At 50.8% G+C, this 26,007-nt stretch overlaps 1 protein-coding gene across 5 annotated transcripts in view; it reads right to left on the bottom strand.

Moving 5' to 3' along the window:
* Window positions 1-360: 360 nt before the first annotated feature.
* Window positions 361-26,007, bottom strand: part of LOC119175797 (uncharacterized) — a 172,972-nt gene continuing 147,325 nt past the window's right edge. For all 5 annotated transcript variants that reach the window (XM_037426773.2, XM_075876208.1, XM_037426774.2 and 2 more), the window contains one exon: window positions 361-571. In XM_037426773.2, the coding sequence (XP_037282670.2) occupies window positions 528-571 (44 nt within the window). In that variant the 3' untranslated portion in view covers window positions 361-527. The remainder of the gene's footprint in view (window positions 572-26,007) is intronic.

Below are 26,007 nucleotides of genomic sequence, written 5' to 3'. Positions count from 1 at the left end.
AAAACTTGACCTCCTAATACAATTTTTTTTCAGTTTATATATCCTACCCTCCTGAAAAAAGCCAACTTCTGCCATCTGGAGCAAGATTGAGTATTGAAACAGTTCACTGCCACCATATTCACCACTTAAATTTTGTATATTCTTATTTCCGGTTCTATCAGCTTGCCGAATTGTGGGAGCCAGGGCACATAACCAATTTCATCGTTTAAACAGTCTTCTGCACGACTCAATTTTCAGGCCCATGCGCCGCCGTAAGAGAGCGCGCCGGTGAGCAGGTCGGAAGTTTATATAGAAGGTCATGGTCAAGATGTACAAACCAAGAACAGAGTGCTGAACCATTGTCGCATTCTTGTGAAGGTGTCTATGAAAAAGCTGAATCTTTATTAAAAATAACTGACTGCATTCGAGAGCAACAAAATAATGACTTCAAACTAAAAAAAACTTTTCACACGGTTTGATCCACGCGTTGCTTTTCAAGATAACGACAGGCTCGCTTCACTGACGAGTCCAACTCCGAGTGACAGCTTTTACATTGGATTCAGACACGAAAACTCGAGCTGATTCTTGTAGCCTGCAGAGAACAAAAAACAAAGAAGTCTCTCATTTACAACTAATTAAGATGAACACAGCATGCATTATATAGCAGAGGAAGAAAGAAAACTGCACATGTATCAAATTAAGCTCGATACAAAAAAAGTAGTGCACATCACATTAATCAACAAGAAACGATTCTGAATACTATGAATCTCTACAATAAGCGTTATTTTGACATTTAGTGAGCTACAAAATGTTGGAGGGGTTGGTAACAAGACTGCACACATGTCGCTGCTGTCAGAGCTTGAAGCTGAAGCGCTGTTGTTTTTTCAGACTGGTCTCTTATACCAGTGGCAGTTCAGCCAGTTTAGGGTTGAGCAACTTTTGTAGCAGAAAAAAAGATTTTGTGGAGAAACATTTTTCCCGAACAAACTGTATTTACGAGCAGATTCCGAGCTGAACAGAATTTGTTACAGAGCAGGTCTGGAGCAATAGAATTTGGGATCACTTAGAGTATCACAACAGTAAGTCTGCAAGTTTTTGATTCACATTGATTATTAATCAGCATCATTAACAAACAATGTGTGCAGGCTTTACCGACACGAAGGCATGCTTTCTTTGTTGAGCAGTAGTGAAAAGGCCAGAAGCATTTAGGGTTGAGAGCTGGACTAGTTCGTGACTAATCATTATGCCGTAAGGTTAAGCAGCACACTTTTTAACACGAACAACAGGGACTATAAGGACATATCAAGTGTCGTGTTTTTCTTGTTTTTGTTCCGTGTTAAAAAATTCGCTACTCAATCGGCAGCATATAGTTCCTGCAAGCGACAAGGGTCAACACGCGATTCCTTTCTAGTTTTGAGAAAGAAAAGATGGTACTGCCCCCTCCGCCCAACAATCATTACTCGAAATTGTGAAAAAAGTTTTATTAGGAACCTGCGACTACAGAAAACTAGTTTGAATACATACAGTTCACTTGATTCTCATTAGTATACCGTTCAATATTTGTAAAACAATTTTGAATTGCACTTCAGATATCACGACGACACCACCGCAGGCTGTATGTGCATTCCCGTAGTCAGAACGGAAGGAATCCGTGCGGCAGCAGCCCACCAGATTCATTGCTGCCCCTAATTTCGCGCTGAGAACACTCGCAAGTGTAGTTTGCAGCAAATGCACAAGTGGAACAGGTTACAGTGGTTTGGGAGCAGTCCGGGGAGCAGACAAAAGTGCGCTTCGTTGAAGGCATCCAAAAAGATGTATTGGAGCAGTCAGAACATTCAGAGCAGCTATAGCCCCCCGTTAGCACTTGTGAAGCAACATTTGTCCAATGCTGCATTGATTGACATGTGGGATTTAACATCCCAAAACCAGCATATGATTATGAGAGATGCCATAGTGGAGGGCTTCGACCACCTGGGGTTCTTTAACAAGCACCCAAATCTGAACACATGGGCCTAACATTTCTGCCTCCATTGATATGCAGCCGCCACAGCCAGGATTCGATTCCACAACCTGCGGTTCAGCAGCCGAGTACCTTAGCCACTAGACCACCACCGCGGGGCTTGTCCAATACAGCATTTTTTCAAACACTAAGCTAAATTGTGCAACAGCCTTACCATTGTGACAGCAACTATATGGACACTCTTGCCTTCGCCGTCATGTCTCCTATGTTAACGCATGTATTCATAACATGCCCCGCGCAATCGTATGTTCCACCTGCAGGTAAAAGCATGTAAGCAGCAGCGACAAACACGGCTGAAGCCGTGATAAAATGAGCCACCATATCTCAGTCGCTCAAGGAGCGCTGGCCGTCAGAGCAGAGAGAAAGAGCCCTACCCGTCTTGTTGATTGATATGTGGGCTTTAACGTTTCAAAACCACCATATGATTATGAGAGACGCCGTAGTGGAGGGCTCAGGAAATTTCGACCACCTGGGTTTCTTTAACATGCACCCAAATCTGAGCACACGGGCCTACAATATTTCCGCCTCTATCGGAAATGCAGCCGCCGCAGCCGGGATTCGAACCCGCGATCTGCGGGTCAAAAGCCGAGTACCTTAGCCACTACACCACCGCGGTGGGGCCTACCCGTCTTGTTAAGAACAAGATACAAGACACAAGAGACAGGGGAAGGAGGGTGTCGCTCGAGCAGCTGACGCGCACGCTAACTTGGCAGCCATCAGTGGGCGGTTCACACACCCAGAATACTGCCAATATTGCAGGGACCTGAAAGCTACCACGTGCTGCGCTCTTATCGAAAAGAGACTGGGCGAAACGAGCATCTCTCACTGGCACAACCGTACTCTCTTACACCAGCACTTTGCAGAGTGAAGCGGGAACGGATTTAAGAAGGCTGCCAGCCTCGTTTTGTGTAACATGTGGGAATCGAGAGCGCCCTCCTACCAGGCGCCTCGTTCCCCACCCCAGCTGCCGCGCGCACGCCGACCGCGTAGCCCGGGTGCGTATAATCACCGGCATTCGCCAAGATGGCTGTCAGGGCGCCTCTCGGTCTGGGTGAGTCAAGCTTCGGCTCCGTCCCATGCTAGCATGTCCGGGCACGCTACGCTGTGCGGCCCTACGTCACAACGCAGCACCATTTCCCTTCGGGCTGCACGTGACATCCTCCTCTCCTACAAGCTATGTTGCGCCCGACGATTCGCTCGTTGCGGCAGATGCTCTCAGGCCTCCACGAGAGGTTGACGCACTGCTTAGAAGGCAGCTTCTCGTTCGTGCATTCGACTTCGGCCCTTGTGCGGGAGTCGTCGCGCCCTAGGCAAGCGAACTTGCTCGGTATTGCGGCTAACCTCCCTGTCTTTCCTCTTTCAATCCTTCTCCTCCCGGTATTGCAGAGTTCCTTGTATGGCCTGCAAGCCTGTGAGTGTCGCACTGTGCTGCATCTTGGGTTAATAAACCCGTTGTTCTTGTTTTTCTGCCTTGTGCATGGTTTTTGCGGCGTGTCGGAGAAAACGACGAACCTGGCCGCAGCGTTGTCGCACGCAGCGGCAGTGGAGGACGTCGCATCCTTACATGGTTGCGCTTAGTAGGTAAGCCTAGTGAGAACCTATCTCCACATAACTGGCGCCCAACGTGGTTTTAGCATGGCTTCAGAGCAGACCCCTTCGAGGCGCTCGTTCCTGTTCGATCCTGTGGCAACGGACTTGACCTCGTTTTAGGCGGACGGCTGCTACAGCATGGGGTACTGCACTTTCGGCGACCCTCTGCTTTCATTCACCGGGAGTATCCCTTTTTCGGGGCCCCGTACAGTGATGCGAGTCGCTTGAACGAGGACCACAGTCCTAGCCAAGCCAGTAATGGGCTGTATCAGCTGTTCGAGACTCAAGCGCTTACGAGCCCGTCCCCGGCGCAGTCTCTGCTCGCTGGCCTTTCCCCGTCAGCAGCACGGTTGACAGCTCAAATCGCCGCACCCAGTCCTTCCTACCGAGGGCACTCGGGTGTTGGCGGGAACGCGCTTACTGACCCATTGTGGCCGCGAGCGCAAAGGGTGGACAATGTCGTTCGCGAGCCAGCTCGCTTAACCGACGTCGCCGCGTTCACCGACGTTCGCTGGCCTGAGACTCGCGTAGGCGACGCTTTCGATGGACGTTGCCCACCGTGCTTCGCTGTCACCCCGTTTGCCAGTCGCGTGAGGCCTCAAGCACCAGTCGGAGCGCAAACCCTACCCTCCTCCATGGCGTGTACTGGCCCTTTTCAGTCGGACCTGCATGCTGGGGAACAGGGGCGCACACCTGTTACGGCCGCACCCGCCTCGGAGCAATCACCGCTGCACGCAACTGCGGCGCAGCTCCTAAACGTTCTGTTGAAAGTGGCGTGCTCGCAGCCTTGTACTTTAAAGGGAGACCCCGAGTCCCCTCAGCAAAGCGTTCTGACTAGCTTAAAGGTACCTCTGCCTAAGTACAACGGTTATTCGGACCGCATAAGTGCCACAGAGTACTTCGAGGTGCTGCACCCTTATCAGCAGGCTACGCGGCTGAGCGACAGCGTTATGCTAGGCTCTGTTTTTTGCCTATGTCGCTGACAGCCCAAGTGGTGAGGTGGTACCGGCTCGTCGGCCACCAAGCTCGCTCGATGGAGGAGTGTAGGGCGCTCTTCCGTAGCGAATTCCTTCCTCCTGAATACGAGCGCCGCATGTGTCGCGAGTTAGAGCTTCGCACACAGCATCCCGACGAATCTCTTCTCGAGTACGTTCGGGCTTTGCAGGAGCTCTACTTCCTTGCCGATCCTACGGCATCAAACGCCGAGAAGGTGGAGCGAGCCATACGTCAGGCTCATCCAACCTTAGCCGCTTACCTTCGGAGCGCCCGTTATCATGACCTAAACGAGCTTGCAAATGATGCGAAGCGTATTCAGGGCGATATTTGGGCGGCACGAGCCTATCGCCCGCCGCCACCGCCGCCCGCACCTCTCGAGCCTCGTTGCGCGTAGGCTGGTCGTGACTCGTCACACCGGGGTTCCCCAAACCATGAGGCGGCCTCTGCAGCGAGAGACAGACACGCTCGACGTGTCGGACCGCGCTCTGGACCTGTACTCGTACACCTGGGCGGCCACTGTTGCCCGGCAGTGTGAACAAGAACGGAAACCCCGTGCTCCAGTGCACGAGGGGATATCCGATCGCGGAGCCCCCACTTCGGCTAGCGAATGGACACCTCGTAGCTCTAAAGGTTCGCCAAAATTCCCTCTGTTGGAGGAAAAGGCGTTGTCTGCTTTCGTTGCTGTGAGCGTGGTCACACCGCGCGTGAGTGCAACGCGCCCCAACCGACACAAGGGCCTGCTCGCCCATCGTGAAACGGGGTGAGCCGTCGGTGAGCTCCCCCTTGCCGGCGGCTGCAGCAATAAGAGAGCACGGAAGCGTAACACAACCCCTGGCACCGACGGCGTGTCGCGCTGGACATGCCGTGCCAGCGCCGCTCATCGCCCTTACGATTGCTGGTCGAGAGTTTGCGGCACTGCTGGATAGCGGGGCTTCGATCTCGCTGTTCAGCGAAGAGGTTAGGGCTCATTTGCGCGACCGCTCTGTCCGCATACGAGCTTGCGACAATGCCTTCCACCTCGCCTGCGACACTGCCACCTCGTGCGGCGCTGCACGTTTGGTTGTGCGTTGGGAGAATCGCGCACGCCGACAGCGCTTTGTGCATCTCCCTGGTCTTTCCGTGCCAGTGATTCTCGGCCGCGACGTTCTCGCGTGCACAGGTATCGTGATTGAAGTCGCAAGCGGAGGCTACAGGGAAGGCCCTTCCAGTGCTCTACGGCCTTTCGATGCACCTCCCATGGTCTTGGCTGCCAGTAAGTCGCCTGACGCCACCACGAGGAGGAAGGAGGAAAGAAGACCAAGTGTTGCCCCCGCGGCCCGCGTCTCCCCTCCGACGCCAAGACTGGTCCTTTGGCTGGCCGGCGCAGCGGAAAACGGTCCGTGCATACAGGCTTTCCCTCGAGGATAATGCTACCGCGGTGAACGAGGTCTTGGCTATGCCGGTGATTCCCCGCTAAGCAGCAACTCGAATGGCTCGCTGCCACCTTTGCCGGACAGCTTGACAAAACGCGAGAAAGCACGCCTGTCGCCGCCATTGACACGCTTCAGCGATACGTTCACGGAACGCCCGGGTTACACCTCTCTGATGAGGCACCCACCGGATTGACACAGGCGATGCACAACCGTGGAAATGCAGTCCTCGCCCTGTTAGTGCGGCAAAGAGGAAAGCAATTGACCAGGCACTGGATGAGTTGATTGAGACCGGAGTTGTCCAACGCTCAAACAGTCCTTGGGGTTTACCGGTGGTAATGGTCCCCAGAAGAGACACCTCTCACCGGCTCTGTGTGGACTACCGCCGGCTGAACGAGCTCACGAGCAAGGATGCTTATCCTATGCCTAAGGTTGACTTGATCGTGGTTGCTCTAGGCGGTGCTTGCTACTTCAGCACCTTGGATGCTAGCCGCGGTTACACTCAGGTTCAGATGGAGCAGGCTGACGTGGAGAAAACTGCGTTCACCTCTCTAAGAGGTTTGTACGAGTTTACACCCATGACGTTTGGCTGTTCTGGAGCTGCAGCTACGTTCCAGAGATTGATAGACCGCGTTCTAGGGGACGCTAAATGGCAACATTTCGTTGAACGTTCGAGGAACACCTTCACCACTTGGAGGATGTCCTCGGGAGGTTGCGTGCCGCCGGGTTGACTTTGAACCCGAAGAAAGTTCTACTAGCTGAGACTCGCATCTCACTATTAGGCTTTACCATTCAGAGCGGTCGTGTTCTGCCGTGCAAGGAGAAGGTACGTGCCATTGTGGAGTACCCGATGCCGGCAAACATTCAGGGCCTGAGGCGCTTTTTGGGCATGGTGAACTACTATCGAGTTCATCCCAAACTGTACGGCCCTCCAAGCGCCCTTGACTGTACTCTTGAAAAAGTCGGTACGATGGAGCTGGGGGCCAGAAAAAGAGCGAGCCTTCAAGGCAGTCTCCGAAACTCTAGTGGCCAAAGCCGAGTTAAAGCTGCCCGACCTGAACAGGGAGGGACGCGAGCGACCTGGGTCTCGGCGCGGTACTGCTTTAGGAGCACGACGGCGTCCTTCGGCAAGTCACCTTTGCGAGCCGGTCACTTAACGCCTGGAATTTCTGGCTGTAGTTTTCGCTCTCCAGAAGTTTGACTACTATGTCGACGGCGTGCCATTCGTGGTGGAAACGGACCACATGGCACTCACTTGGCTTAAGCGCTTGCGCGTGCCCTCGGGCCGCCTCGCCCGCTGGGCGTTGACCTTGCAGCGGTACAACTTTGTTGAGCGTTACCGGAAAGGGAGTTCGAACGTCGTGGCTGACGCTTTATTGGGTGCCCCCGTTTTGGCGTCCGGCACTTGTGTCCCCCACTCCCGAGAGCAGTCGCATCAAGTAGACCCCGGGCCCTCTGGCTTCAAAGGGTCGAAAGGCGCGAACCTCAATGGCGAAGTGATTTTCGAGTCGACAGCCTTGGGTGAGGACGCATACCTGGTAGACCCTGTCACGTCCACTGGTATCGTCTTTAGCAGAGAGGATCTGCTCAAGGCACAGCAGGACGATCCGTTTTGTCAACACATCTTTGACAAAGAGCTGAGCTCCCAAGTGGAGCGTGGCGGTCAAGCCGCCGGGCGCGAACAGACAGCTGGTATTGCTGTCGGCGCCGAGTGCGGTACGCAGGCTGGTATTGCTGCGGGCACGTTGGACTCGTACCTGCTTGATGCAGACGGCGTTCTCCTGCGCTACGTCCCATCTGAAGAAGCTCCCCAGGAGTCTTTCAAGGTGGTGATACCCCGCAGTCTAAGGAAAGCCAGCCTAGGTTATTTCCAAGACTCGCGGTAGGCCAGACACGCGAGTGGCTTTAAGACTTCTCAAAAGTTGTGCCGCTCCGCTACCTGGCCTACTACGCCCGCTCATGCCGCGTGTGCCAATGCGTGAAGCCTCGCGGGGGCAAGCCTTTCGGGCTCATGCAGCCGATCGACAGCCAACCTTGCCAGGTCGCGGCATGTGACATTATGGGACCTTTCCTAAGAAGCCGGAGAAGCCATGCTTTTTTCCTGGCTGTCACAGATCACTTCACGAAGTGGGTCGAACTGTTTCCCTTTCAGAAGTTAACGGCACGCGCAATCTGGGACAAGTTGACCGAGCTCTCTACCTGCTTTGGCTTTCCGGCGGAGTTGATCACGGCCAAGGTGTTTGTGGATGCGTGTGCTGCCTTTGGCATTAAGCACCACCATAAACAACCACGTATCACCCACAAGCCAACCCGACCGAGCAGATCAACCGGAACCTCAAGCCCTTGCTGACAGCCTTTGTGTAGCAACACAGGGATTGGGATGCCTGTCTCAAAGGGATAGGCTTCTCCTTGCGGTCTACGGTCAATTGCTCGACAGGGTACACGCCTGCCTTCCTCAACTTTGAAAGAGAGCTGCCTAAGCCAATGGACCGCGTCCTACGGGGCGGGGCAAGCACCCTGAAGGTTAGCCCGCCTGGCTATGCAGCGGAACTGCGCTCACCGATGGACGCGGCCCTCGACCTGGCACGTTCCAACCTACAAAAGCGCGAGCTGGTCAGAAGGCTCAATACGACCGGTCGCATCGGGATGTCCGTTACGATGTCGGCAATCTCGTCCTCAGGCGTAATCACATCTTGAGTGATGCCGCCAAAGAAATCTCGGCCTCCTTTTCGGCCAAGTGGTTGGGCCTATACTGAGTGCACACCAAAGTGTCGCCCCTGGTATACAAGCTGGCTGACTCCCAAGGGAGACCAGTCGGTGGTCCAGTTAACGTCTCCGACCTCAAACCTTTCGTTTTTCGCAGCAACGACTTCGGGGAGGGGGAGGCAGTCACTGAACCATAGGTAAACATGGATAACGCTGGTTCTTAACCATGCCACCGGTACAATCTGCGAAAACGCACTTAGGCTGATTTTCGCCCCCGGCATAAAGCGGGATATTATCCCCTCCATGTAAGGGAGCGGAGATTATAGCTGCTGTGCGAGAGCCCATCCAGCAGCAACAGTAACGGCTACCTGGCAAGCTTTCTCCCTGGGAACACCATTACACGCGCTGCGCGTGGAATATCCACCCGGTTTCAAGCGCTCCCGGAAGCTGCTCGAGAGAAAAAAGCCCTTTCCCCGGTGGCTCACTCTCTCACTGGGTATCGTCCGCGTAGTCGGTGGGAGTTGGGAAGCGTGCGCCCTATTGGCTCACGCAACCTTCAATCCGACAGAGTAAGCTCTCTTTATTGCGCCAGCCTGTCGCGCCTCCGGGGCCGCACCTTCAGTTGCGTTTCTGCTTTTCACCGACAACCCAGCATTCGTGATGTCCTTCTTGGTGGCCCGTTCTTCCAAGAAAAATGCCCGCGAGACCAGTTGCGTGCTCGGTCGTTCTGCAGGCACCGGCCGCGTCCATGCCCCCTCCGTCGAATGCTCCCCCGGCCCCGGCTAACAAGACACCGCCTCTTCGTGAAGTCGCTACGTGGACGTTCCAATAAGGTACTGAGGCCCCAGTCACCTTCGTGTCGACTCGTCGCTGGTCCAAGCAACGCAAAGTCTGGGTGGGGTTAGACCCCGAGTCCGTCCCGCGTCCTTTCTGCGGACACACCCTTTCGGACCTGCTCGACGCTTCCGGAGGTGCCTCGATGCCGCCTGTTTCTGAGGCCTCCTATTAGGACGCTTGTGGTGCCCTGCTGATGCACGAGGCTACCCCACCTCCCCCGTTCGCGGGTTCACCGAGCGAAGTCTGGCTGTGCCCCTGCGGTTCTGTCCACTCCGGCGGTGCCGCCTGGCCCGGGCCTTCAACCTGCCCTGTCGACCGACTCCGTTCAGGCGGTCATGGCGACGCTCGTCACGGACTCTTCATTCAAGTCGGCCATCGCTGCTGCGGTGTCCGCCGCCCTTTTGCGGCCCCAGTTTTTGCTGCCGAACGAAGGCATTGGAGTCCCGACGATCTCGTGGACGGCACTGAGCTGGACCTCAGTTTTTTCGGTGTCGGTGGATGCTTTTATTACAGAGTCTTTAGGGCGACCTCGGTCTTAGGAGGGGGGGTGTGGAAATCGAGAGCCCCCCCCCCCCCCCTACCAGCCGCCTCGTTCCCCAACTGCTGCGCGCGCGCCGACCGTGTATCCCGGGCGCGTATAATCACTGGCATTCGCCAAGATGGCTGTCAGGGCGCCTCTCGGTCTGGGCGAGTCAAGCTTCGGCTCCGTCCCGCTCCGGCATGTCCGGGCACGCTACGCTGCGCGGGCCTACATCACAACGCAGCGCCATTTCTCTTTGGGCCGCACTTGACATCCACCTCTCCTACGAGCTATTTTGCCCCCGACGATTCGCTCGTCGCAGCAGATGCTCTCAGGCCTCCACGAGAGGTTGACGCGCTGCTTAGCAGGCGGCTTCTCATTCGAGCGTTCGACTTCCGCCGTTGTGCGGGAGTCGTCGCGCCCTAGGCAAGCGTACTTGCTCGGTCTTGCGGAGTTCCCTGTACAGCCTGCAAGCCCACGAGTGTCGCACTGTGCTGCATCTTGGGTTAATAAATCCGTTGTTCTTGTTTTCCTGGCTCGTGCGTGGTTTCTGCGCCGTGTCGGAGAAAACGACGAACCCAGTCACAGCGTCATCGCACGCAGCGGCAATGGAGGACGTCGCATCCTTACACGGTTGCGTTTAGTAGGTAAGCCTAGCGCAAACCTATCTCCACAAATAGTACAAGTTTTTCAGATTGCCTTCCCTGCTTCGCCCTTGCGGTTAAACAGACTTTGGCAGCTATGCAAAGCCACCCATTTCATTTTCTTTTTAACCTGAAAGTGCGAGCTCACACCACGAAGTACAAAAGCGCTGTATAACGGTTCGCAGCAGCCAAATGAACAAGAACACAAGCTTGTGCTCGATGAGCAGTCCTGTGTAACCTTCTATGCTACAGGTTGTTTTGGGAACGAGACACCATGCCCACTTCTGTTAACATCAATCTTTTTTTTCTGAACGCTGCCATCGGATTATGAAAAAATCAAGTTATCAAAATAAATAGCAACAAACAGAAAGCCTGGCAGGACTTGTTCTTAGGCAGTATTTGCTGCTGTCTGTAATTTCATTACAACATGTGCGCTCTCTAAAGCGGTACCTGATGCCCGGCGCTTTGTTGCTGCCGCTTTTAAATATGAATGGAAATTAACGAATCTACTCATACATCGTGACAAAAGCCTCACTTATTTTTGCCTCAAATAATATGGCGAATAAACGCCAACAGTAACAGGGTGTCTATCAATTTAATTTTTCCTAATTCCCTGACTTTTCCAGGTTTTCCATGATGCCGAAAAGTAAATTCCATGACTGTCACGTCTGCTTGGAAAACTCAGTGCACTGGAAACGAACCCTCGAGTGGTCAAAAAAATTCCGCCATATCCACGAAGTGAATGATGATGAGTGGGCGAAGCTCCGGAGGTAAACCTGGTAAACCATGAATCCTCTGTACATTTTGCCCACTCGATTTTATTACATCGCTCCCCCTAGCGTACGTCGCCGCACTAAATCGAACGATTGCCTTCAACCAATGACACGCGCCATATGTGACATCATTCCTATTTTATAAGATCTCGCGTCTTTCATTAACTACAAGTACCGCTTTCTAGTTTATAACATCTTGCATCTTTTCATCATCAGCTACAAGTACCACCATCTAGTAAACACTACAAGAACTAAACGAGAGGTGGCTACATACAGGAGACGGTACCGCCATCTTGTGAACACTGCAAGAACTAAACTAGAGGTGGCTACATACAGGGGACGATACCGCCATCTAGTGAACACTGCAAGAACTAAACTAGAGGTGGCTACATACAGGCTACAGGGGACGCACAGCCCACGCCCTAAGGAGCTTCGCCCCTAAAAAAAATAATCAGGCACTTATATAAAATAACTACACATATTTACCCCACGTGAGCCGGAGGTAAACGTGGGGTAAATATCTTTCTATCTGGCTTGCGAGGCTATTGTGCATAAACAAGCAAGGCGGCGAGCTTCTTCGGCGAGATAGAGAGTGTCTGTAAAAGAAGTAGCGTCATGAACAGAAATGAAAAATATCGTATCCTGAGTATAACGTGGGGGTAGAACATTGAGGAGAAAGAACGGGTCTCGTGTTGGGCAGTATTAAAGGTTGTTTTGGGAACGGTTCGCAGCAGCCAAATGAACAAGAACACAAGCTTGTGCTCGATGAGCAGTCCTGTGCAACCTTCTATGCTACAGGTTGTTTTGGGAACGAGACACCATGCCCACTTCTGTTAACATCAATCTTTTTTTTCTGAACGCTGCCATTGGATTATGAAAAAATCAAGTTATCAAAATAAATAGCAACAAACAGAAAGCCTGGCAGGACTTGTTCTTAGGCAGTATTTGCTGCTGTCTGTAATTTCATTACAACATGTGCGCTCTCTAAAGCGGTACCTGATGCCCGGCGCTTTGTTGCTGCCGCTTTTAAATATGAATGGAAATTAACGAATCTACTCATACATCGTGACAAAAGCCTCACTTATTTTTGCCTCAAATAATATGGCGAATAAACGCCAACAGTAACAGGGTGTCTATCAATTCAATTTTTCCTAATTCCCTGACTTTTCCAGGTTTTCCATGATGCCGAAAATTAAATTCCATGACTGTCACGTCTGCTTGGAAAACTCAGTGCACTGGAAACGAACCCTCGAGTGGTCAGAAAAATTCCGCCATATCCACGAAGTGAATGATGATGAGTGGGCGAAGCTCCGGAGGTAAACCTGGTAAACCATGAATCCTCTGTACATTTTGCCCACTCGATTTTATTACATCGCTCCCCCTAGCGTACGTCGCCGCACTAAATCGAACGATTGCCTTCAACCAATGACATGCGCCATATGTGACATCATTCCTATTTTATAAGATCTCGCGTCTTTCATCAACCACAAGTACCGCTTTCTAGTTTATAACATCTTGCATCTTTTCATCATCAGCTACAAGTACCACCATCTAGTAAACACTACAAGAACTAAACGAGAGGTGGCTACATACAGGAGACGGTACCGCCATCTAGTGAACACTGCAAGAACTAAACTAGAGGTGGCTACATACAGGGGACGATACCGCCATCTAGTGAACACTGCAAGAACTAAACTAGAGGTGGCTACATACAGGCTACAGGGGACGCACAGCCCACGCCCTAAGGAGCTTCGCCTCTAAAAAAAATAATCAGGCACTTATATAAAATAACTAAACATATTTACCCCACGTGAGCCCAGAATGTTCTGAGGGTGAACGGTAAAAATGAAAAAAATATATTGTTACGTCGACAGTAGGCGTTTGGGGTTGATTAGCTAGGATAATGAGCTGTACAGGACCAGGCTGCAAGAGAAATCTTTCACTCTCCTTGCTTTTTCCTCATCTTCCTAGTCTGGCACATCCGCCGCGTAACATTCCCTCCTTCGCAAAGGAAGCGTGCTGCGCATTTCATGCAGCGTCTCGCCGACTGAAAGGTTTCACACGAGACGAGCCCTATGCATGACCTCTGTCTTGCTGAAGCACCTCTTACTAGCGTGCAACGCGGTAGTCTACTGCAACACTCCGGTGTGGTGGGCAAGCAGTTTTTGGCACAAGCCACGCTTGCGCAAAGGCTTACACACCAGCACGAGGTCTCCCGGATTATACATGGTTTGCCGGTGCTTGCTGTCATAATGAACTTTCTATCTGGCTTGCAAGGCTATTGTGCATAAACAGGCAAGGCGGCGAGCTTCTTCGGCGAGATAGAGAGTGTCTGTAAAAGAAGTAGCGTCATGATCAGAAATGAAAAATATCGTATCCTGAGTATAACGTGGGGGTAGAACATTGAGGAGAAAGAACGGGTCTCATGTTAGGCAGTATTAAAGGCGTACGTGACCAACAGTGAGACGACATCCTACTTCTTGTCATTCGAAACAACGTATACATTGAAAGCATTGTAGCGAAGCCTCCGAACTATGAAATGGGTCGAACTCTTGAGTACCTCCTAGTGGGGCTACCCAACAAGGACGCTGCTCGGGCTGAGAGCCCGTGCTTGGTCGTAACTGTCCCCATTGTATATTCTCGCTCGTCGCCGGCTAATAAACGCCTTAACAATTTGGTGGAGAGTGCTGCGATCCCCGTCTATGCCTTTGGAGCTACGATCACGTACCCTGCCATCTACTATGTACCACGACGCTTCTCAGCAAACGCCTCCTCCATTGCCACCCCCTTGTCCCGGTGTCCCCAGAATCCGCGATCCACCCATCTTCACTGGCGCTGATGGCACTGACGTGGAGGACTGGCTCGCCATTTACGAGCGCGTGAGCGTCCCCAACAAATGGGACGAGGACGGCAAGCTGACCAACTTGGTATTCTACTTTACAGGTGTTGCCAGTTTGTGGTACAACAACTACGCGTCCGATTTTGCCACCTGGTCCGATTTTAAGACCGCAATCATCAATGTCTTCGGCCGCCCTGCTGTTCGCAAGCTGCAAGCCGAGCAGCGCTTACGTGAATGTGCTCAGGAGACTGGTGAGTCATTCACCAGCTATATTGAAGACGTCCTGGACCTATGCAACAAATCTAATCACACCATGTCCGAGTGTGACAAGATCCGAAACATCCTGAAAGGCATTGACGATGATGCCTTCACGATGCTGCTCCCCAAAAACCCCGGCACAGTGGCCGAGGTCATCACACTGTGCCAGAGCTACGAGGAGCTCCGCCGGCAGCGTTCGATGACCTGACGCTCCCCACCACGAGCTGCAACGCTTGCTGGCCAGTTGTGACCAAGTGGCCTTGATGGCAGACCTAAAGTCCTTCATCCGTGAAGAAATCGCACGTCAGTTCTCGCTCCTGCCCTTTGCCCACCAACCGACTGTTCAACAATCGCCTACTACGCTTCTTCCTCCCATCCGTCGAGCGATTGAACAGGAAATAGCGGAGGTAATGCCTGCGTACCACCCACCACAGCCTCCGGCTCCTGCGCCCCTGAGTTACGCGCAAGTGGTCGCCAGGCCGCCCCAAGTCGTTCCAGCACCCGCCCCTCTGACTTACGCCGAAGCTGCCGCTCGACCTCCGTCCTTTGCAGCGAGTATGCCCACTACGTATGTTGACGTAACCCCTCAGCCTCAGCTTCAGTCCACCACGCAGCCACCGTTCCGTCCATCGGCCCTTGCGACATGGGTGAGACCTACCCCGGTGAACAGATGGCGCACACCCGACAACCGGCCCATCTGCTTTGCCTGCGGTTACGCCGGTCACGTGGCCCGTTATTGCCATCGCGTACAGCCGGCTCCAATTTCTTCACCTGTTGCTGGCCAACTCAACCGTCCTTATCGCGATGACACCTCGGTCTCGCCCAAGTCCATCTCGAAGATCGCTGTCTCCACGACGTCGTTCCCTGTCCCCCATGCATGAGCGGGAAAACTAGTCGTCGCAGTCCCCGAGGCAAGGACTGCGACGCTATCGCAATGTGAAAGCCCTCAGAGCAGCCCCTCGAATGTCATTGACGTGCTTGTGGACGGTGTTAGTGCATCGGCTCTTATTGACACTGGAGCTGCCGTATCAGTTATGGACGAAACACTCTGCCGCTTACTTCGAAAAGTGACGACGCCACTTTCTGGGTTGTCCCTCCGTACTGCAAGTTTGCATCGTATTCATCCTACAGCAGGGTGCACAGGTCGCGTTGTCATCCAGGACGTTCTGTATGTCGCCCAGTTCATCATCATTCTGGCATGCTCTCATGACGCCATCATCCATGACGCCGGATGACGCTGCCATGACGCCGTCATCCATTGTGCCGCTGCCGAAATTGAGCTCTCACCCTTCTCGCATTCGACGCCAGAAGACAGTCCCTCGACACTGAGCAAGATTCTAACGAAAGACGATACAACAGTGCGACATTTTAATGCACATTTGAAGGAAACGGCTCGTGATAACAAAAATACTTGCCTCTAAGGTTACATGAAATATGGGAATTATTTGTCAACATTTCCTAATTAGATTGAAACAATCATTAGAAATATGACTGCGTGATAATTCAGTAACTTGAGACTCTGTCAGACACCATCAGTAGAACGTCGAAGACAGGAAAACCACCATGTTTCAAAGCAAAAAAACAGGGATTCCCCTGAAGTGTGCATCCTTAAATGCTCACTATATGACACTACATGATCGAAAATTCGATAGCACCAAAAATGTCGCCTCTAATACAGGGGCAGATTTCCAATACCGGCAAAGATCAATTGTGCATTTTAATGCACACGGGGTCTGAAGAAGTCTCGCAAGAGTGCCCACCTACGCCACGAAACTGTCTTGAAGCTGCACCTAAATTGAGTGAAGATGAGCTTTAAGCCAAACTACGACAGCACGTCAGGTTCAAGCTCTCTAAACAATGTCGTCTTGCATTACCCTGGGACATCCGCAGTCGTTCAGGGATGGTCTTGTTTACAGCCTCAAGTGGTTTCTTCCGCAGCAAGTGCATAGCTGCTGACATTTGTGCCCAATCTTAGAGCTACTAAGATTACATGCTAGGTCCCCACGTCACTAAGGCACAGTGTGCTAAAGCCGGCTGCAGAGATTCTTCTCAAGGCAGGAAAGCCGCCAGGGCACATCTCGGCACCGCAATACAGACCGGCAAGAAGGCTGTGTGTGATAACGTTTTTCTTTCAATACTATCTGCCAAAACACTGATAAATATGCATCAATGCATATAGAGTTAAACCTCCTTATAATAAATTATCATTAAACGAATTCTTCGATATTGTCACAAAGGCACAGGGACGCAGGCACAAAAGCAGGGCGTTTACTTTCGTGACCAAAGGCCAAAAGCACAAACACCAGAGCATGCTCCCACAGAAGCACTTTGTTATCCTCCTCAAAGGCTGGCCACTATAGTTGCCAGCCTACTTTGCATCAATTCCCCCTTTTCAAGAGCGACCGTCCCGGTCGATTGACTAAAATGCTAGAGATGGCCATGAAAAAAAATGGTCACGTCAACGAAAAAAAAAAACATAAGCCCGCGCTGTTGTGAATAGTAAAAAAAAGTTCGAAGTGTTCATTCATAACTCGCGGGCGTGGTACGGTTTCATCAATACTACATGGACTACTTCTGGACGTGGACATCTTCGGTTTAAACTGGTATCTGAGCTTTGAGGAACTACCTCATAACTCACGTCACTGAGGCAGCGCACAACTTCGTAAGGCCCAAAGTAGCATCGCAATAGCTTCTTTGAACGCCCACAATGCCGAACTGGTGTCCACACCCTGGTTGATAGTGGACATTCTTTCGGCCTTGGTTGTAACGGCGAGCGTCGATATCTTGCAGAGTGCGAATGCGGTTCCGTGCAAGCTGGCGGGCTTCCTCGGCTTTCTCAACGAAGTCGTCAACACTGTCATTTCCGCTGGTGTCCTGGTCTACGGGGAGCATAGCGTCTAACGGTGTTGTGACGCGACGGCCATAAACAAGCTCGAGTGGTGTTAGGTCTGTGGTCTCTTGCACAGAGGTATTATAAGCAAACGTTACGTACGGCAAAATTTCATCCCACGTTTTGTGCTCTACATCAACATACATAGATAGCATGTCAATCATTGTTTTGTTTAACCACTTCATCAAGCCGTTCGTTTGGGGATGATAAGCTGTTGTTTTCCGGTGGTTAGTGTGCATCAGCTTGGTGACTCGTCGCAATAACTCTGCTGTAAATGCTGCTCCGCGATCGGTTATGAGAACAGAAGGTGCACCATGATGCAAAACATTGGCGTGGACGAAGAATCTGGCGACTTCAACTGCAGTTCCACTAGGCACAGCTTTGGTTTCTGCATAGCGAGTCAGATAGTCGCTTGTGACGATTATCCACTCATTTTCTGAGGATGTTGAGGGAATGGACCAAGAATATCCATTCCCACTTGCTGAAACGGTGCTCAAGGTGGATCTTTGCGGCTGGTACTTTACGCCTCTGACAGTCACGGCAGGTGCGGACATAGCGCTGAACGGACGAATACAGCTGTGGCCAGTAGTACTTTTGTCGGATGCCCGCTAATGTCCTAGCAAAGCCTAAGTGACCGGCAGAAAGATCGTCGTGGCACGCCTGCAAAACTTCCTCACGCAGTGCCGTTGGAACGGCGAGGAGAAAAGTTTCCTGGCTGCTCTCAAGATTTCTCTTGTAGAGAACATTGTTCCGCAGGCAATACGATGTTAATCCACGTGATAGCCCACGTGGGACCCTACCGTCTTCTCCTTGAAGATGCTGGATAATAGGTAGTAGCTCAGTGACCTCACGTTGAAGCTCAGCCATCCGTACCACATCGACGATGCCAAGAAACGGTAAATCTTGTACAGTGTCAGATGACGTCGGGTAAATAGGAGCACGAGACAGGCAGTCAGCATCTGTATGCCTATGTCCTGATCGGTAGACCACCGTTATGTCGTAATCTTGAAGGCGGAGGCTCCAGCGGGAGAGGCGGCCTGATGGATCCCGTAGATTGGCAAGCCAACAGAGCGAATGGTGGTCACTGACCGCTCGAAATGGCCGGCCGTATAGGTAGGGTCAAAACTTGCTAATGGCCCAAACAACTGCTAGGCACTCTTTTTCGGTGGTAGAATAGTTAGCCTCTGCTTTTGTGAGACTGCGACTCGTGTAAGCGATCACACGCTCTGCGCTGTCCTGCCATTGAACAAGAATGGCTCCGATTCCTACGTTGCTGGCGTCCGTGTGAATCTCAGTGTCGGCAGTATCGTCAAAATTTGCCAGCACTGGAGCTGTCTGCAGTCGATTGCGTAGCTCTAAGAAGGCTTGTTGTTTTTCCGTCCATACGAAGGGTACATCTGGCCGTGTCAGTGCTGTAAGAGGTTCCGCAACTTTTGAAAATCCTTTGGCAAAACGGCGGTAGTAGGCACAGAGTCCAAGAAATCGCTGAAGAGCCTTCTTCTCTCCAGGACGAAGAAAATCTGCAACAGCAGCCAACTTTTCTGGATCTGGTCGAACACCATAGCCAAAGTAACACTTTTTGGGCTTGATAGTAAGGTTCGCTCTTTTTATTGCAATGAGGACACTTTTTAGCCTTGAAAGATGTTCGTCAAATGTGCTTGAAAACACAATGACATCATCCAAGTATACAAGACACTTCTGCCACTTTAGTCCAGAGAGTACAGTGTCCATCATGCGTTGAAAGGTGGCGGGAGCGGAACAGAGACTGAAAGGCAGCACTTTAAGTTCGTAGAGCCCGTCGGGAGTCACGAACGCAGTTTTTTCACGGTCGCCCTCGTCAACTTCAATTTGCCAGTACCCCGACTTGAGATTTAATGATGTAAAAAACTGGGCATGGCATAGACGGCCTAAGGCGTCATCAATCCGCGGCAGGGGGTAAACGTCGCGTTTTCTGACTGTTAAGCCGTCGGTAGTCGATGCAGAAGCGTAGTGTGTTGTCTTTTTTCTTTACTAGGACAACAGGTGAAGCCCACGGAGTGGTCGAGGTTTGAATGACGTCATCATTCAGCATTTCTTGTACTTGACTCTTAATCACCTCTCTTTCTTTCGGGGACACAAGGTATGGATGTTGGCGAAGAGGCCGCGCCGACTCCTTGGTAACAAAGCGGTGTTTTGTAACGGTAGTACGTTGAACTTTAGATGCTGTGGAGAAGCAGTCCGAAAATTCCGTCACAAGGTTCAGCCGCCGCTCTTTTAGTGAATCTGGCACGTACGGATTAACGTGAATGCGGCTGCCCAGGTCAGCACAAGATTTTGCATACACTGATGTCGTATCCATTGCGCTGACATCGGAAAAGTCGGCGATTTCACTGAGGAAAGCGACAGTGGTGCCTCTAGGTACGTGCTGAAACTTGTCACTGAAGTTGGTCAGCAGGACTCGAGAGCGTTTATTCTCTAACCGAAGAAGGCATCGGGCTATGCAGATATTTCGTTTGAGCAGCAGCGGGATATTTCCTTTCGTAATACCTTCATAGTTATTGAATTCATCGAAAATGTCGCAGCAGGTTACCAGGGTCAACATGCTACTCTTCGGCGGTAACATGAGGTCATTGTCAACAATTCTCAAAGCATTGATGTAACTGTCGTGAGGGTTGTGCGCTAAAGCGTGTGCCGTAGAAAACGTCACCTGCGACTCTTGCAAGTCAAAGACGGCACCGTTATCGGGAGAAAGTCCAGTCCAAGAATCGGGTCTCTTCAGCAACTGGGCAGTATTACAAATTCTCCGAGATACATAAATCCATGAATACTGACTTGCGCTGTGCACCGTCCCACTGGAGTGAGAAGATGGCCTCCTGCCATACGTATCTGCGACCCAGCCCACTGGGTAGAAACCTTCTTTAGCCTGCAGACAAGACCCATGCTCATTACGGGAGTGTCTGCTCCAGTGTCTATTAGTGCCATTACTTCTTCGTTGTCCACGGTTACCGCAATGTTCGATGTCACCACTCCTCGTACCACGTTTGACTATGTCTACATCTTTTTGCTGCCGTCGCTGTCGTCGTGGTGGAGGATCTTCCATAGAGTGAGCGTCAGCGGCCTCACCTTCGGAGGTCGCTGAACTCAGTTTTCCCGACTTGCAGGACTGGGTGAACGGCGTCCCGGAGCGCCGCGTGATCTCGGAGCGCCGCGCGGCTCGGTGACCTGTAGCGAGCAGGCGACGACAAGCGGGGCTCGTGCGACCGATGTTCGATACTGCGATGATTCGAGATGAAGCCCTCTGTTTACAGTGGTTGCTTGCCAGGTCGTGGACGAGGGGCATAAGGCGAAAACCCACAGAGACCCACACGGCGGTATGGACATGTTCGGTAGACGTGTCCGGCTTCCCCGCAGTGGAAACAAAGGGGCCGGTGGTTGGGTGTACGCCAGATGTCACTCTTCCTCGGTCGTGCTTCGGCGATCAACAGCGGGCTGCGAGGACGGAAGCCTACCTCCATTTGTTGAGCGCATCGCTCATTGGGGTAAAACACGCTGGCTGAACTGCACGATGGAGGACGTTGCACTGCTTCTGCGTAGCTCATTCCGACACATTGGCTTTGTTGTGGCGCCTCGGACTGTGGGGGAGCTTGAAGGGCTTGCCGTAGCTCGGCGCGTACCATCTCCGCAACGGAGAGCTGCTTTACAGATGAAGCAGTCACCGGCATCTTTTGTAGCTCCTCCTTAATGAGAGCTCTAATGAGCCCTCGCAACGAGCTGATGTCATTGCCGAGAGTGACAGAAGTGACCTCACTCGGATGTAGACCCCGGTTATACTGCCTGGCACGCTGTTGAAGGGCCCTCTCCATGGCAGTGGCGTCTTCATGGAACTCCGCAAGTGTCGCAGGTGGGTTTCAATTCAGGCCGGCAAAAATCTCTAACACCACGCATTAAGTGACGGACTTCTTTGGATTCAGACATAGAGGGCTCCGCACGTCTGAAAAGCCGATTCATGTCCTCTACGGAAGTTGTCACCCTTTCGTTAGGGCCTTGAACCTTTGACTCTATAGCACGCTCCGCTGTCTCTTTCCTGTCCTCTCGGGCAAAGGCCTTGAGGAACTGCCGGTGAAACTCATCCCATGACATAAGCGTTGCTTCATGGTTCTCAAACCAGGTTTTCGCGGAGTCCTCAAGAAAGCAGTACACATAGCGTAGCTTACGCTCTGGGGTCCAATCGTTGATGGTGACCCGGTCGAAATGCTCGAGCCAGTCGTCGGTATCTTCAAAAGCAGCTCCGTGAAATGTCTTCGGGATCTTGGGCTGGTTGACAACCAGGTGCGCTGGCGCTGGCGCGGTGACGTTAGGTGGTGTTTGGTTCATGGTCCTTTGACGTTCAGGCAGCAAACCGTGCAGTACCTCGAATCCCTGGAGACGACGGCTGGAACGTACGTGCACAGGGGTAAGCTTGGCTGAGCTACTCGATGGGCTCGCTTCAGGGGTGCTTTCTGAGGACCGTATCATCTACCGTACCCAGCACCTCCACCAGAAAATGTCACAAAGGCACAGGGTCGCAGGCACAAAGCAGGGCGTTCACTTTCGTGACCAAAGGCCAAAAGCACCAAGACCAGCGCACGCGCCCACAGAAGCACTTTGTTATCCTCCTCAAAGGCTGGCCACTATAGTTGCCAGCCTACCTTGCATCAATATAACAAAGTTTTTCTGTTACCCACCATTACTCCATAGAAGCATGTGTATTTGCGACCTCTATGTAACGAAGTAACAGTGGGAGACAACCTTGATATAATGAATTTTCACAACGACTAGTCTAGGAATTCTGCCCCACATTCTGTAATTTTGGGACGAGCATACGTCTTCCGCAGTTGCCCCGTCGCGACAACACGATGCGGCAGCGGCGCGCACAACGCGCTCCCAGGCGAGAGAGAACGAGCATTCGTTATTGTGGGAAAGTGTGCGCGAGACGGGCAGCCGGGCCTGCGCCCTATGACGGCGATGCCGCCGTTCTTGCCACCGTGGGCACATGCACAGGTGTGTTCTTTCCCTCCCAACCAAAAAGAAAACTCTTCCAATGGCAGTCCTCACTTTTAGTTTGTGTCACATTTGTAGGCCGGCGCTGAATATAGAGGGCGACCGACCGACCGACCCATCCATCTCTATCTAGCCACCTATGACTTAAGCTCTCCAAGCAGTTCGGATGATGGGATGTATACCAAAATTGGTATGGCATAACATGACAGTTTGATGAGCATAAGTGACTAGTCATAACATGAAAATGATGACATGTAAGTCATGAATGTCATTTACATGCCATGGTCTTGCTGCTCTTGCAGTGGTTGCATTCACATTACATATTGCAAAACTGATATGGTATGACATGACTGCATGGCGAACACAAGTAATAAGCCCTAACGTGGAAATCATTACGTGCATTTGATGTAAGTCATGACTACACACCATTCACTTGTGGTTCTCTCGTGGTCTTTCGCTAGCTTATCATAGACCGAATTTCGTATTACGTGACATCAATGAATGACAAAGGTATATGACTGGTACAAACATGATAAACATGACATGCATGTGATGTAAGAACATGACTACATGCCACACTCATGATGCACTCATGGTTATTTCATTAGCTTCGCATATACCAAATTTGGTGTTACGTGACGTGAATGGATGACGAAGGTATATGGCTTGTGCAAAAATGATAATTATGATATGCTTGTCAAATGAGAGCATGACTACATACCACACTCATGATGCGCTCACGGCAGTTTCCCTAGATTCACATATACCAAATTTGGTATTATGCGACGTTAATGGACAACGACGGAAATGACATGTTCAAACATGATAATCATGACATGCATGTCATGTAAAATTGGGTAACATGCTACGCTCATTGCACGCTCGCGACAGTTTCAATAGTTTCACATATGCCAAATTTGGTATTACATGACGTGATTGATATATGAGGTTTAACATCCTAAAACCTGTGTATGATTATGAGAGACGTCTATTACATAATGTGAATGGACGACGAACACAAATTCAAAGCCCAAACATGACAATCATGACATAAAAGTCATGTACGGTTAAATTTACATGCCGACGATTGCTGGTGCTGGTATTGCAGATGTTAGTGGTGCCGTCGTTACGCGACTCTATACAACATACTTGCATCTTATCTAAATAACTGAGTGCGGATAATATTTCTACTTGTGTTTACTGTGTACTACATTTGTGCGCCTCATGACGTTGTGCTAATTTTAAAGTGACATATCAACCTTCCTTATTCGTGCTTCGCATATCATCAATTCCCACTGTACATGGGATCTGCCAATCTTTTTTTTTACAGCTAAAGCTGTGAAGAGATCCATACTCGGGTCACAAGGTGCTGTAGTTGTTCGCTGTCGCCGCTGGTGTCCATAACCACTATAGCGAAATAAGAAAGAAAAACGCAGTGAAGAGCAGCGAAGATGCTCGTATTGGGGTGCAGAACACCTACATTCAAAAAAGGTGGACCAACGGCAGCATAGGACACAGAAGTATGAGATTTCGAGGCATCGGTAAAGATTTCCGAGAAAGTGTATTTGTGCTAAAGTTCAAGAAAGTGTGTATGTATTTGTGCAGTAGGTGCATGTTTAGTAACCTCTATGAATGAAACATCGCAGTGTACGAGCTGCCACTGCCACGGTGGGAGATTTGCAGCGGGGGCTGCCAGATGATGTTCGAGACGGGGCACACCCATTTCCTGAGCTAGGCTCCTTGCACGCATTGAGTAGGCCTGTACAATTCGACCCGAGTAGGCCTGTACAAATCAACCTGTACAATAAAACATATTGCGAGGGATGTATAGGGGCAAGAAATTCATTTTTACAATAAAAAGTGTGCAACTCAGTACACCACCTTGTGTCACTCCTGTTTCTTGGACAAATGTTCGGAATGAAACAGTTCCTACTCGAACACGACATGTACGATTCGACAGGTAACTTTTAACTATAGTCAACATTCTTCCCCGCAAACCTAAATGTGACAGGTCTCGGATGATGCGAAAGTGCCACGCAGTGTCATAGGCCCTTTCCATATCGATGAACACAGAGAGAAAAAATTGATTATAGGCGAAAGCGTCCCAAATTTGTGCCTCGATATGGAAAAGGTGGACAGTAGTAGATTTAACCCGCACTGATGTGGGTCAAGTAGATTATTTGTCTCTAAGAAGTGCATGAGTCGCCCATTTATCATCTTTTCAAAAACCTTGCAAAGGGAGCTACTTAGAGTGATGGGCCTGTAGCTTGACACAGAGGACAGGTCCTTGCCCTATTTTAGGATAGGAATAACGATGGCTTCTTTCCAGGCTGAGGGGATCTCGTCGGAAAACCATACAGCATTATACAGGGAGAGAAGCGCTTTTTGAGTTTCGGATGGCAGACGTTTTAACATTTCATATACTACTCGGTCGCAGCCTGGGGCAGATTTATTGCAGCAGGTAAGAGAAGCCTGTAGTTCAGCTAAAGAAAAAGGTTCATTGTATGCCTCATGTTTCATGGATTTGCGCTCTATTTTCTGTTTTTTTTTTTTATGTTGCTGAAGCGCTTGAGTATGGTGCGACGAGCTGGAGACCTGTTCAAAGTGCGCCCCAAGGAAGTTAACCTAGTCCTACAAGCTGTCGCTTTGTGTGTTCACTAGTGAAAGTGAGTGTGCTTGTCATCCTGCTATTTACCAACCATATGCCAGACTCTTGCCTCATATGTATATGAATTAATACCATGAAAAATTTCTACCAGCTATCTCTTCTAGCTTGTTGATGCACTCTTCTTCCTTGGGACTTAATTTTTTTGAAACTTTCAGGATTATCGGCTGTCGGTGAGTACCAAAGCAGCCTGCACGCTTTATTTTGCTTTTTGCTTGCATTTCGACACTCGCTAATCCACCCAAAGAACCTGTCGTTTTGCACAGAGTGCCGTTTGTGGGATACATTTTGTTACAGCATCAATTAGAAAAGTGGTAAAAAAGTCGACAGTTGCATCTACGCTTAAGCCACGTATATTGGGCCAACTTAGGTGAGTAGCTTTTCGAAACTCTTCCCAGTCAGCCTTGCCAATTTGCCATCTGGGAATCTGAGGAGGACATGCATTATCTATTGATGTGTTATGGGTCATTGGAAAGTGATCGCTTTCATGCATAACAGTGAAGGGGATGTAATGCTGATATCTATGGACGAGTAGGTGTTGTTGGCCAAGCTGTAATATGTTGGTTGCTTCTGATTCAAAATACAAGTGCCAGATGAGAAAAGGAACTGTTCAATCAGACAACCTCATGCACTGCAGCGAGAATCACCCCATAAACTACTACAGTAAAAGCTCGTTAATTCGAATTCCACGGGAACGCTGAGCAATTTCGAATTAAACAAAATTCGAAATAATGAAAGTGAGCAAAAATGGGTGGATTTCGGGGGTGGGGGCACGAAAAATATTTATTGGCCAAAAAAGTCGGTGATGACCATCTGCTTTTTTTTCTGAATGCCACAGCTGCGGCTCCCTGTTCCAGCGCGC

The sequence above is a fragment of the Rhipicephalus microplus genome, chromosome X (assembly GCF_043290135.1).
Source record: "Rhipicephalus microplus isolate Deutch F79 chromosome X, USDA_Rmic, whole genome shotgun sequence".
Lineage (NCBI taxonomy): Eukaryota > Metazoa > Arthropoda > Arachnida > Ixodida > Ixodidae > Rhipicephalus > Rhipicephalus microplus.
Note: the sequence above shows the minus strand (reverse complement) of the source record. Positions and strands in the feature narration are given on the sequence as shown.